This window comes from Tauraco erythrolophus, chromosome 13 (genome assembly GCF_009769465.1).
Source record: "Tauraco erythrolophus isolate bTauEry1 chromosome 13, bTauEry1.pri, whole genome shotgun sequence".
Lineage (NCBI taxonomy): Eukaryota > Metazoa > Chordata > Aves > Musophagiformes > Musophagidae > Tauraco > Tauraco erythrolophus.
This window is the reverse complement of record NC_141477.1, coordinates 21,843,128-21,855,632: the sequence shown is the minus strand read 5'-3', so window position 1 is coordinate 21,855,632 and position 12,505 is coordinate 21,843,128. Positions and strand designations below refer to the sequence as shown.

The window sequence follows — 12,505 nt, the reverse complement described above, 5'->3', positions numbered from 1 at the left end:
CACCCTTCCCAAAAGTATTTCAGTTTCTTTAGCTCCATCTTTACAAATTAAAGCAAGATCATCCCAAAGGTGCCGGCGGCAAAGGTCGAGTCATTCCCAAGTTTACAGAGGATTTATTTAGTTTATGTAGAAGTCAGCAGTACCTGCAGAGATTAAACTCTTTCTTCCACGGCGTATTTTCCTGCCTTTTTTCCTTCCCCTCGGCCGGCGGCGAGCGATGCTCATGCAGCCGTCCCACTGCTGTTCACATTGGCACAGATCCTGCTCTGGGGTCAGGAGATGAGCCCTGGGGGATCCTGAAACAGCTTCGTTTCAAGAGCTTTCACACCCAGAACACCCTCCAGAACCAGCAAAACCGCTGGCCAGCCCGCGGGCAAGGTGTGGTTTCACAGACGCCGGGCAAAATGCGGGATTTCGGTTCGGGGTGGTGGCATCGGGGCCATTTCACTGCTGGGAAAGGACAGACTGGAGCAGGGATTAGAGCCAAGAAACTGAGGCAGCCGCTTTTTGCCGCGTGGTGTTTTGTACAGGATCCATCGCGACGGGCGAAGCCGCTGCTCCAGAGTGCAAAACCCCCGGCCACTTTCAGCCCGGAGAAATCACGTTCTGCAAAGCCATCCTGAGAAATCAACCCAGTGCAAAAAAAAATATTAAAAGATCATCTTTGCTGGCACCCAGGAGCCCGGGAGGCTCCTCTCCTGGCACTGCACAAGGCACCGCTGTGCCGGAGCCGCGGGGAACCCACCGCCATCCCTGCCCAGCTCCCACAGCCCAAATCCCGCAATGCCATCGCAAGGATGCCACCTCATAAGCTTTTTCCTCGAAAACCCAGGACCTGTTGGCGCAGGGTGCCAAAACTCAAGGAACCCGCAGCGCATACGGACTGACTCCTCTTCGATGAAGTAACGACTGCTGGGACCTGACGCCTGGATTTTCACATGCTCGGCTTCACAGGGCATTTATTCAGGGGAACAGTTGGAGCACGCAGCATCAGCATCTCATTAGTGCCAGAGACAATGCCCCACCAGTTTAAGACTTAAAAGTGGGTTTCGTTTTCCCTAAATAACTTTATTTTAAGGGTTTAGGAAGCCACAACAGAGCTGAGTTTAGATTCGTTCTACGAAAAGCCCTGCAACAGGTTCAATCACACTTGGAAACGCCGGGAAGGCGTTTGGTTCAAAAGCCAGCCTTTGGTTTCCTCCCCACCTCTCCATTCCCCAACACTCAACCCCACTGAGGAGCGACCAAAGAGCCCTTTTGGAGGTGAGAAGGCCCCGGAATGCACAGTTATTCCCGCACCTCCATCGCTCTGGGGTTCACCAAACACAACCTTTCTCCTTCCCACCCAGCAGCAGGACCAGCAAAGCGGCCAAACACATTCCCCTGTGAAGGTCTGGATCGGCCACGGAAAGATACCCTGAAGGGAGGAGGAGAACAACGTAAAAGGTTACAGGGTCTAAGCACCGAGAGGAACGAGGTTCTATAAAGTTTTACAGGCCAGAACAAAGACCTCAAATATATTAAAGAAAACAAACGTAGGGATGAGGTCAGCCACACACATGCTCCAAGGTTGGTTCGGGGTCTTTTAAGCCATTTGAGGGTCAATGGACAGTTTTTAAGGAATAAATACTGGGCTACCCAAACCGAAGGAGCTCCTCCGGGGAGATGTGGGGCTGGAGTCAGCAACGTGGCAAAGAGCTCCTGGTACAGAAAGCGTGGGAACCGCTTCGTGAATGAAGTCAAGAAATAAAAGCTAACGCCTGCGTTAACGACTCAATTTCAGATTGAACTCTACGTTTGCAGAGCGAGGCAGACCGAGCTCAAGAAGCAGCATGTGGGAATGAGAGAAGAACCCACCCTTATCCAAGAGCTCTCTGCATGGAGAGCGAAGCCGGAGCAGAATCCTGACTCAACACATCCCCAGAGAAGCCCACAACTTTCCTCCTTCCCAAACAAGACCATCGCTCACGGCGCGGCCAAGCGCCAGCCCAGCCGTGACATCGCCAACCTCCACCGCGGCACCCAGAACACCGGGCACTGCGTGTTTCCGAGCGATACATCATCTTCCTGCCTCTTCTTTTGTTTTGATGTCATCACACCCCTCCTGGGGACCAGCTCCCACTTCCTACTCAAGGAACGGAGTTGAGGTGAGGGAAGCACTGGTAACAAAGCTGGCTTCCCACACCCTAAAAAATTTCCTTCCCACTCAAGTAAGCGTTTGCACATACATCAGCTGCTAATTTTAGGATGAAGCTTTTAGCCACAGGTGTATTTCTGGGGAGACTCAGCCCCGACAGCCCCAACCACTGGGCCCTGGTACTGATGGGCACCCATAAAAGTCACAGTTACTACTTGAAAGACAACTTGCAGACACTGCTTTGGTATCCCACATTCTCCACGGACAGATTTACAGAAGTCCGGGACATAGTGGGATTTACTGTTTCAGTTTTATGTACTGAGGAGCAATAAATTCTTCCAACAAGTCAACTCCGTACCGTCCCGGCTCTCTCCTTTCTGCCCAGCCTCAAGGGAAAAGGCGAACGGAGGAAATAAATTCCTATCACATCCACCATCATTTACTCCAGCGCATTCCCGCCGTAAGAAGAATAAACCCAAGGAGTGATGATCAAGCACAAAATGAACATTTCATGCATTTTATTGAGTCTATTTAGATTTGCATTATGACATCTTACACAGGGAACAAACTCCTCTAAACGTTAGCTATCAAATCAGGTCAAACTGCTGTCCAGTGACCTCAGAGTACCATTTGGTATTAAGTCCAGTATAAACAGATGTAAAGCACTGTACCAAAAAAAAAAAAAACCAAAAACCCAAAAACCTGTTACATTCTCAGTTGAATTCAGGGCTTCCCAACCAAGAGCCTTACTAGCAGATGGCGAAATTCAGGAAGGGGTCTTGTGTATTTTAGCTTAACCGAACAAAACCAGATAAAACAATGAAAACAAATTTGATGGTATGTTTCCCCAGAAGAAAAAAAAAAGAAAGAGATACCTGATGAGGCTGGGAAGCCCTGGGATAACAGATGCAAGCTGCTTTTCTTTTTTAACACAACACAACTCCTACATACTTTGGGTAAGTTACCACTGATTGTGTCTCTTCACCCTCCTTCCTCTCTCCCTAGTCAAGGACAAACAAAAAGCCTAGTGTACATAAGGGTTGGAAATATTTCTGAATTTGTTATAAATTCTTTTCAGGTGGCTCCAAGCCAACCCTCATCCAAAGCACCTCCTCCTGGGAGAAGGCAGAGGAGCAGGCAGACATTTCCACAACCACCACACCAGCTCCGCGCTCGCTTCTGTCCCTCCACCCACCAAGCGACGCGAGCCCCCGCCGTAGGAGCAAGGCTGACTGGTGAGAAAACCGAGACATCGGACAGTTCCATGAACGTACCCGTTAAGGAAAAGGATCCCCGACTAAAGCTAAGGCTGCGGCTCAGCCGACGGGATGAAGCTCCATGCTGCAGCGTGACGGTGAAGACCACGCTGGGAGGTTCAGAAAACCCATCGCACTGCTACAAGTCGGAGACCGACATCGACTGCGTTTCTTTTCTCAGCTTCACGCCAGACCCTCACTGTTCCGAGACCACTGGGAATCTCCTCTTTGTGTAGGTGACCACTGGGAATCTCCTCTTTGTGTAGGCGACCACTGCAAGTTAAACATCGACCGCAGATCCACCAGGGACACGGTTCTTTGGACTCTCCGCATTTGCATAATCCAGACGAGTGACAGGAAACTGGAATGACAGTCATTACGGTCCACTGCCCCAACTTTGGTGGGAAATCCCTTCGTTTGCCAGCTGACACAATGGACAATTACTTGACACAATGGGCAATTACGGCGCCTTAAAACTGGTCCCTATCACGCCAGTGCAACCGCTGTGCCTGCACATCAGTATCTCCTAAAAAACTTTTAATGAGTCATTTCTACGCATGCATTACCTACGCTAATCAAATCCTTTTTCAAACAAGTCAACGAACTGCCTACAAGTTCTTTGCAAAAAACCCAACTTTTTCAAAGAAACAAAAAAAAGTGCACGTGAAAGGGAAATCTAACAAACCCCGGGAATAACTCTACGCAGCCTTTTAATGGAAAAAGTCCCAATTAAAAAAAAAAAAAAAAAGTAAGTAAGTGCCCACAACTCTGTATTGGTTCACAATCTGAGCTAAATTATCAAATGCACTTTTAAGTAGAAAATACTGTTTGTTCTTCTCGGTTTTGGCCTTGTGACTGCTTTAATTGCTGTGCGAGGAGGTCTGTGGGCACGGGTCTGTCGGGTCAGGAAGGAATCAAGCTCAGACACCAGACAGATATTCATGGCAGGGGCTTGGGTGGTTTGCAGTTTGCCAAAAACCACGGGGGCAAGCAAAACCAGGGATTCTCTTTCAAAAATGACATAAAGCAACAACCTTCAATGCAACAGCAACCATGCTGCTCCAAGCGAGGAGTCGGAGTCATCCCGAGAGATGCTCCCACACGGTGGCACTGTGAACCACCAGCTGAATGCAACAAGGCTGTCTCTGCCTCTTCAGACTCCTCACTCCTGGACAACCAGCGCTCTGACAACGACAAACCCAACCATTTTAACCCTTCATATGGCTACACACAGGAGTTCAGTGGCCATATGGCCCCTGTAATGCCAAAAGAGCGTAAACCAATGGACGCGATAAGTACGAACGCTCAAAACCTGTAACTGTAAATTAAGCCACTGGTGAACCTCCTTAGAGTGTCTTTCGTATTTTGTTCGCGACTGAAGTGCCGATATTAGCTTCTCCTAACTCCGACCTCACTTTAAAAGAAGAGAAATTGCACTACCACAGAGGCCGACAGCTACATCAAGAGGTCCTTGCTGTATCGGCAATTTAATTTCTGCCAACTGCTCCAGACAACGGACCACGAACCCCCAGCGCTGGAAAAGGCGTATCAAACATCGAGAATGTTCAAAGTTCTCCTGAACTGAGGTTAAATTATTGGTTCTTGGTACCATTCGGGAAACCGCCAACATTTTATTAGTTGCTACTGTTACAGAAAGATCAAATGTTAAGGCATGCCACTATTAAGCTATAACAAAACCGTAAAGTTGATTGTACCAACGTGGCCAGTTACTACAAACTCAGAACACTTGAAATGGAAGCTATGTCCAATGACAGGTATCACAGCCGTGCTTCACGTTCATCAGCACCAGTGGGTTCCTTTCTTTCTGGTCACCAGCCTTAGTCCTCAGAGATGTACATCAGACTTCCGAAATCTCACATGGTATTCGCATAGAGAGGGCGGATCTTTTTTTTCCCTTCTAATTCCATGCTCCAGGAAGTCAGTAAAGCTACTGGAAACCGTAACTGACAGCATGTATTTGCTATGTGAACACTACTGGAAAAAATTCCAAAGTGCTATTTTGCAGAGGAAATTTTGGCATAGAGAGTCCAGCACCTGAAATTAATAGCTAACTTCCAATTTTATAGAGATGCATGTCAGAGGGGAAAACTCTTTATTCTTCTGTCCAAAAAGAATACGGGTATTCCCTCAGCCAGGACAGCGTGTCCCCCCAGGAGGAAAGCAAGCTCAACAGCCAGTCAAGATTTCCCACTGAACCAAGCACCACAAAACGCACACGGAGAAAGAGTCTGGAATTTTGGGACATTGTGGAATCCTTAACTAGCTGATGAGATGTTAAAATGACTTAGAGCAGAGACTATAGTTTATGCAGCCACCACTATAAACACCAAAAAAGTGGTTTAATTAGGAAAAAGAGACAGGCCAGCTTTGGTTTTGTCATCCGAGGAAATGCATCACGGCCCCTGGAGCCAGCAAGAGCAGTTCATGGCCCTTCGTAACTACTGCCCTGGAGTTGAGATAAATACTGCTTTCCCTGTCCCACACGTAAGCTAGGAAAAAAAAAATCATTAGAGGATAAAGCAAAGCAAAAGTCATTGAGGGGGAGGGATGTTTTCCCCCAACGCTGAGGAGAGCCGAGGTACGTTCTCTAATTCTCACCTTCACTATGCCACACACATGATTTAAAAAGTGAATTCAACTCATTTGAATCTCCCCAATAAGACTACAGAGAGCGTGTTAGGTTTTTTAATGTTATTCTTAGAATGGGCTGTGCATTTAAGTGTACTCCCATAATCAAAGACAATTTTCAAATTTAACCTAACACTCTAATAATCTGTTTTCCAGTTAATACTTCAGTTATTTTTCTGTGGCACTTGAGTCACAGGCTACCAACATCAGATACATCAGCACGTTCACTCAACAGATCCAGAGGTTAATAAATAGCTGAAGCTGGTGAAGAAGAAAAAAAAAAACCCAAACCAACCTGTGGACACTTGTCTGCTGAAGAGTTACACAGTTGCCTCAAAAACTGAAAGTAAAAGTTGATAGGAAAATTGGGCATAAAGCTCTCTGAGTGAACCAGTTTGTATTATGAAATATTAGCAACCATACCAAGAAATAAGCAGCCATTAGAACAGTTTCTAATTTTTATCATCTTTTTTTTTTTGGTGGCGTTACTGAGCCAAAACACTGCAATGATAACATGGGATTTCAGGGTTTTTAATGCAATTAAGATGTCTAATTCAACTGGTTTTATATTACAGTAGCTGTTCACATAAATAGTACAGATATGCACTGCTCTTGACAGGTACACAGTCACAAAAGCAGCTCTCTCGTCTTCAGTTTGCTGTCCGTGTGGTGGGTTTTGTATGAAAAGCGTTCTTCATTTCTAAGCATGGTACAATTTTAATTCTTTATGCGTTAGTACAACAGTGCATTGGAAAAGTACTGAGCTTCTACAAAAAAGCTTTACAATTTTAAAACAGATTTTTTTTTTTATTTAAACAAGCATAGGCAATTCTTATATTTCCACAACAAGATAAATATCCCAATTAAGCTAACAGCTCATCCTACAGCGTGCCATAGTGATGGGGAAAGGGCTAACATTAGTGTTATTTACACAGACATGTCCAATATTAACCCAGGATGAACATCAAAAGTATGTTCAAGTGTGCAATTAAGTTCATACCATTTTTTCAGATAGTTGGATTTCTTGCAAGAATTCCTCTACGACTCACGTACACTTAGCTGGGATGACTTCTCAAAGAACTCCTCATAAGCACAATCTTGAGGTCAAAATGTTTATTGGACTGGGATGGCAGAGGCTGGGTGGGAGGAAGAACTTAATACTCTTCACAAAGCAAAAAAAAAAAAAAAAATTTAAGTAGGTAGATGTCTTTGGACAAGTGAAAGTTAACACCCAAACTGACTAGATCTTGAAAACCCTAAATTAAAGAAATTTTCCAATTTTAAAGGCTTGAATCCAGAGAAAATGCTTTCATGAGGGAAGATTCACTCCAAGTCATTACTATACATTGAGGTACCACTCAAAAAGTGGCCATAAAGGAAGTGACTTCTTTGCCCATCACTATCACACTAGCTGCTTGGCCATAAATTCAGATCTCATTTAGACAACGCTCTCTCTGTTACCAGAAGCTAGGACTGCTCTGCGACAAATGGGACAAGTGGAATTTTCTGATAACCAGCGATCAATGCAGTGGACGTGGTACTCGTGCGAACATGGCAGCTTACGGAGCTTGTTGCCTTCCGTGTACTCCGTAATACACACGCTACAGGTTTTCAGGGCGTCGCTCTCGCCGAAATTCCTCATTGCTAGGTTGTCAATTTGTTCTTTGGTGAGTCCTCTTGGTTGGTCATCGTCATCTTCGTTTAGTAGGAAAAACTGTGCTAGGCTAAGGAATGGTAGAGAACCACTTTCTTCAAATGTGACCGATCCCCTCGTATTCCGGCCTTCCCGCCTGGCACCAGATGTCGAACCGCCTTCATTACCACCTTCGTATACCTCCCCTGAGCTGACGTCTGGACTTTCGTTGCTTGAAGTACCACCACCCCCGTTCTGGGGCTCAGAGGCATCCACGTTCTGATTCGGAGTGGGGCCGCTAGGATCTGCATCACTATCACTGTACATAAAGTAACTCAGCTCCCCGAAGCCTGTCATTATCTGCCTGAGCATAGTCTGAATGGCAACTGATGTGGTCTCACTCAAGCCTGTGTTTAAGATCCTACGGATAGGAATCCTAATGGTACTGACGTAAGTTCTCACTCCAGCCCGTTCCGAACGCGAAAACGTGCGCCTAAACCCTCCCCGTTCGCTCTCGTAAGTGACCGTGTTGTTGGGTGTCTGGGACCTGGACCGAGTTCTGTTGGCTATGCTGTCTCTTTGCCGATATTCTCCTGGACGAACTCTTCTCACCTGAAGGTCAAGTACTATGGTAGGAGGCCTCTGCCCAGGAGTTGCGGACTCACTGGTACCATTAGTTTCTGAAGAACCTGCTGCTTGGGGAGCAGGCGGTCTCGTTTCGGGGGCTGAAAACAGAACTGCGTTTTCACTCGGCACCTCAGTCCCCACTGCATGCTGCCTTACTGTCACATGCTGCCTAGTTCTAGAGCTTCCCTCAGCTTCGTTCGCTGAGGAGTGGTCGAGTGTTTGAGATGATGTATTGTGATGAGACCTGCGAGGAGTCTCGCTCACTGAATTAATAGGTGACCTGCTTCTATCAGTCCTAGCCCGTGTTCTCCGCTGTTCGGGACTTCTGCTTCTCGCTCTCCTCTGCCCTCTGGGAGGGGAAGCTTCCTCAGTCGTTAGCTCCTCCGAAGTGCTCCTTTCTGATCCAGGCTGCCTTACAGATGGTGATTCAGACCTTGGAATCTCAGAGTCACTTTGGCTGTTTTCCAAATCCTCCCCACCGGAAGGCTCTACAGATGGCTCATTCTCAGTTTCTGGATTTGTGTTCCCATTATTACGGTTGACATTTATTTCCAAACTGAATCTGAAGTCGCCACTATTTGGGTTAGTCCGGCTCACCGCTCTCCACGACTGGTTTCCTCGCTGTCCACTTCGTGTTGTATTTCCAGTCTGTCGGACTGAATTAAGCCAGTCTATTATAGAATCTCCATTTGAAACATCATCTGCGGACTCTGCACCTGCGAAAAAAACAGGGAACTACCAAAATTAGAGTACTGAGCTAATTTTGGAGTGATCTTTTCCAAGAACATAATTGCTTAGTTTAACAAGTGACAATTTAGCAGTGCTTAATCCTACCGAGTGCTACTGCGGTTTCACACGTAGCATCACAATTCTTATCTAACAGAGCTCTTTTAGGGGAGCAGGAGTGGATGTTTTTCTAACACGTGCAGATGGGCCGCAGCCATCACAGAGCAAACAAGTCATCAAAATAACACATATTGTTTATCGTAAGTAAATGGAAAGTCACATTTCAGGTGTCATAACACATCAGTATTCCGTGTTTTCCTTTCCAAACAATTAAGTGATCTATCGACTGCTAAATAGAGGACTAAGTTTGTCCTGACCCTTCCCTGGAAGCATGGCTTTATAGCAAATCTATCTCACTAAAGAATGAACCCCAGCGATAAGCTCCGAGCGTCCTCCACCAATCTCTACAGGAGGGCGATAACAAAAGCAATACAGCATCTTTGGAAGGGAAGAACAGTGAATAAAAATAAAAAGAGAGATTGCCAAAAACCATCCCAGGAGGGAGCAGACAGGAAGGCAATCTTAAAAAAAAAAAAAAGCTAAATTAAACGTTATCTTGCTGCAAATAACAGACGCGTTGAGTGAAATCTGTCCAAAACGGACCTCTGCAGCAGGTATCAGACACAACGTTCACTCAGTTTTGAAACAGAGCTCACCTCGCACCTGCCTAGGCTCAACTCGTTCCACTCCTGCACTCAAGCCAAGGTCCGTATAGGGGTGCTAAAGTTAAGAGTTTTCACAAATACTGTATATACCTCTATTCTCATCACTGTTTTGCTGTGGCGGACCTTCTTTAACTTGGTGTAGCCTTCTCAGCAACTCTTCTTCAGTAATTTCACCTTAGAAAATAAGCAAAATTTTCCAAAAATATTTCCAAATCATATGTATGGTAAGCATTATCAAAAGTTTCTAAAGAAGGTACAAGCCACTGCTTGTCTTTTTTTTTTTTTCTCATTAAATCCTGCCATAATGAGACTGCCAAACAGGTTGCTAAGGGGAAGTTCAGACGCTTCAGCACCACTATCCCAAGAAAGTTTTGCTGAAGCTGAACAATCCAACAGTTTCAGCCTATTCAAGACAGATGTGCTTTCCAGTTTTGTAACTTACCAGCAGTTTTCATCATCCTATACCAATTAAATGGCTGTTTAGAGTAAAATATTTAAGATAACACCTTCATAAGCATGAAAAGGTTTAAATTAGTTGAAGCCACATTTTCAATTAGAACTGGTTTGAATAAGGTATCATCCTATAAAGAGTCAATTTAAAGAAATAAGTCAATTGAAAACTGATATAAAAATGCCCATGCAGAATCTCACGCCAGACTACGTATCCTAGTTACACACTCTTAACCTCACCAGCACAGAATTTTCACACAGATGCTTAAAGGAGATTACTTTTCAATCAAAAATGTCAAAGGGTCCATCACTGGAACTCAGGGTGTTCCCTCCAAGCTGTGCAACGCTAGACTCTTGTATCTGATGAATCCACATCATCCTAACTACCTCTCCACTAGTCAGGGGCCCACTCAAATTTGAGGATGCACAAATTAGCAAGAAGCTACTTCCAACCATGGAACACAACTGCAGCACACAAACCAAACGGTGAAACAGTTTCAGGAGAAAAGAAAACGACACAAATCACCTACAAGCAATTCCAGCGAGACGTAGATATACAAGCACTACCTACCTGGTGTTCCCAGCAAATTGTTATCTCTCATAAGTCTGTAGTCCTCTTCGCTCAGGTTGTTTACAAACTGATAGAAAGCTTCTTCTCGATCTAACCGATCTAGCTGACTCTGACGTTGTGCTTCTGATTGATCAATATTTCCTTTATCACTAGAATCTGAGCTTTCCATCTTGCTGAATGGAAGAGTACCTAAAAAGGAGAAAATAAATCCTTCATCCAGCGTAGTGAAATAGTGCATGAAATTTGGGTATGTTTAACCTGTACTACATCCTTCATTGTTATACTTGGATTTGGCAAGGTGGGGAGTAGTTTGCCACTGAAGCTTCAGTTCAGATAAACTGCATAACCACAGGGTTTACAAATGAAATAATTCTCAAAGCACGAACCTCTTCAAGCAGTACAAACAAAATCTACGCCCATCATGACCAAATGTTCAACAAAGCAGCATGTAAAAACATGTGGAATAACATCAGCCATAACCCTTAGTCCATCTTTACACACTTGACTACCACTTTTTAGCGTAAAACATTCCTCACAAATCACCAAGCACGCCTTACAGTGCCACACAACGGCGTAGTACAAGGCATCAGCAAGCCATCCTTCATCGTGCTCACTCTAAAAGAGCACAGGATTAAGTGTCCATCACTTCTTCCTGCCCTGCATTATGGTGAGGAAAGCAGCAATCAATCTAACTCACCACCCGCGAAGAGAAACACCTTCTTCAACATCCAAGTGAATTTTAACAGAATGAAGGGGTTATGAAGAATTCAAATACGGAAGATAGAAGATGTCATGCAACACTATGTGTGCAAAACCACCAACCAACCCTGACTACTAGTTTCCTCAAAAAAGGAAATGGGTTTGTAAAAATCAACTTTGTAGTTTTATGTCCAGAGAAGAATTTGCTTGCAAGTTTCAGCGTTTACTGATTTGTTGATGTTGATGACTAGAATTTCCAGGACAAAACTCCACAGTGGATGGCAGGTATAACTTCTGCTACAAAGGGCTGTCTTCTATATTGCATATTTTTAATATAACCTTCTTCTCATATTGTTTTTCATTTGGATGAGATTCTTGACAATGTCTCTCTCAAAAAAAAAAAATTATCGATGTTATTGCCTGTATTTGATAAATATTGTAACAAAAGACATGCAAATGCAGGAGACATTCTGGCACTACTTGCATCATGCAAATATATCAAATGAAGTTAAAATAATAACTAGTTTCCTTAATCACTACGCCTCGCTATTCACAACAGCAAGAATTTTCCCGTACAACTGGTAGAATCTAGTTACTCAGAGAGGTGATTAGCAAGCTAATCCTCTGCATGCTAAAAAGCTCTGCAATAACATTCCCCCATCAGAAAACATTCCTTTCATTTAAAACATACTTCATGTGACATGAAAATACTGGAAGAATAAAGCTTTTCTGCTTCTCACTGGAAAATTTCCAACACTTAGACATCTGTCTAGTGCAAAAAGCATCTTTTTTTGGTTTGTCAGCACAGCTGTCAAGTCAAGACTGCCCACAGTTTACATTAGTGCTTCTCCATAGAAGAGCAGCACCGCATGATCTCCAGGGGTCCTTTATTTCAGCTGCTATTGTGAAAATTAAAGTGCACCGACAACCTCAGTGCGTAACAGCAGAGAATTCCGCAGGATAGAACATCCCGTTATTGCAGATTATAAAATAGTTACTCCAACCCTCTTTGTCTGGAATTCTGATGCAGTA

At 44.6% G+C, this 12,505-nt stretch overlaps 1 protein-coding gene across 1 annotated transcript; it reads right to left on the bottom strand.

Moving 5' to 3' along the window:
• Nucleotides 1-6,536: 6,536 nt before the first annotated feature.
• Nucleotides 6,537-11,025, bottom strand: RLIM (ring finger protein, LIM domain interacting). Its single transcript, XM_009992210.2, has 3 exons — nucleotides 10,775-11,025; nucleotides 9,844-9,927; nucleotides 6,537-9,018 (listed from the first exon to the last, which is right to left on the bottom strand). The coding sequence occupies exons 1-3, from the start codon at nucleotides 11,010-11,012 to the stop codon at nucleotides 7,481-7,483; spliced, it is 1,860 nt and encodes a 619-aa protein (XP_009990512.2). The 5' UTR covers nucleotides 11,013-11,025; the 3' UTR covers nucleotides 6,537-7,480.
• Between the last annotated feature and the right edge of the window lie 1,480 nt (nucleotides 11,026-12,505).

Bases quoted from the DNA above. Each gene is read 5' to 3' on its own strand.
- RLIM (XM_009992210.2), bottom strand. From the start codon at position 11,012: ATGCACTATTTCACTACGCTGGATGAAGGATTTATTTTCTCCTTTTTA. The intron at 9,928-10,774 runs GTAGGTAGTGCT...TTATTTTCTAAG, and splicing joins CAATTTGCTGGGAACACCAG to GTGAAATTACTGAAGAAGAG. The intron at 9,019-9,843 runs GTATATACAGTA...TTTTTTTCGCAG, and splicing joins AAACAGTGATGAGAATAGAG to GTGCAGAGTCCGCAGATGAT.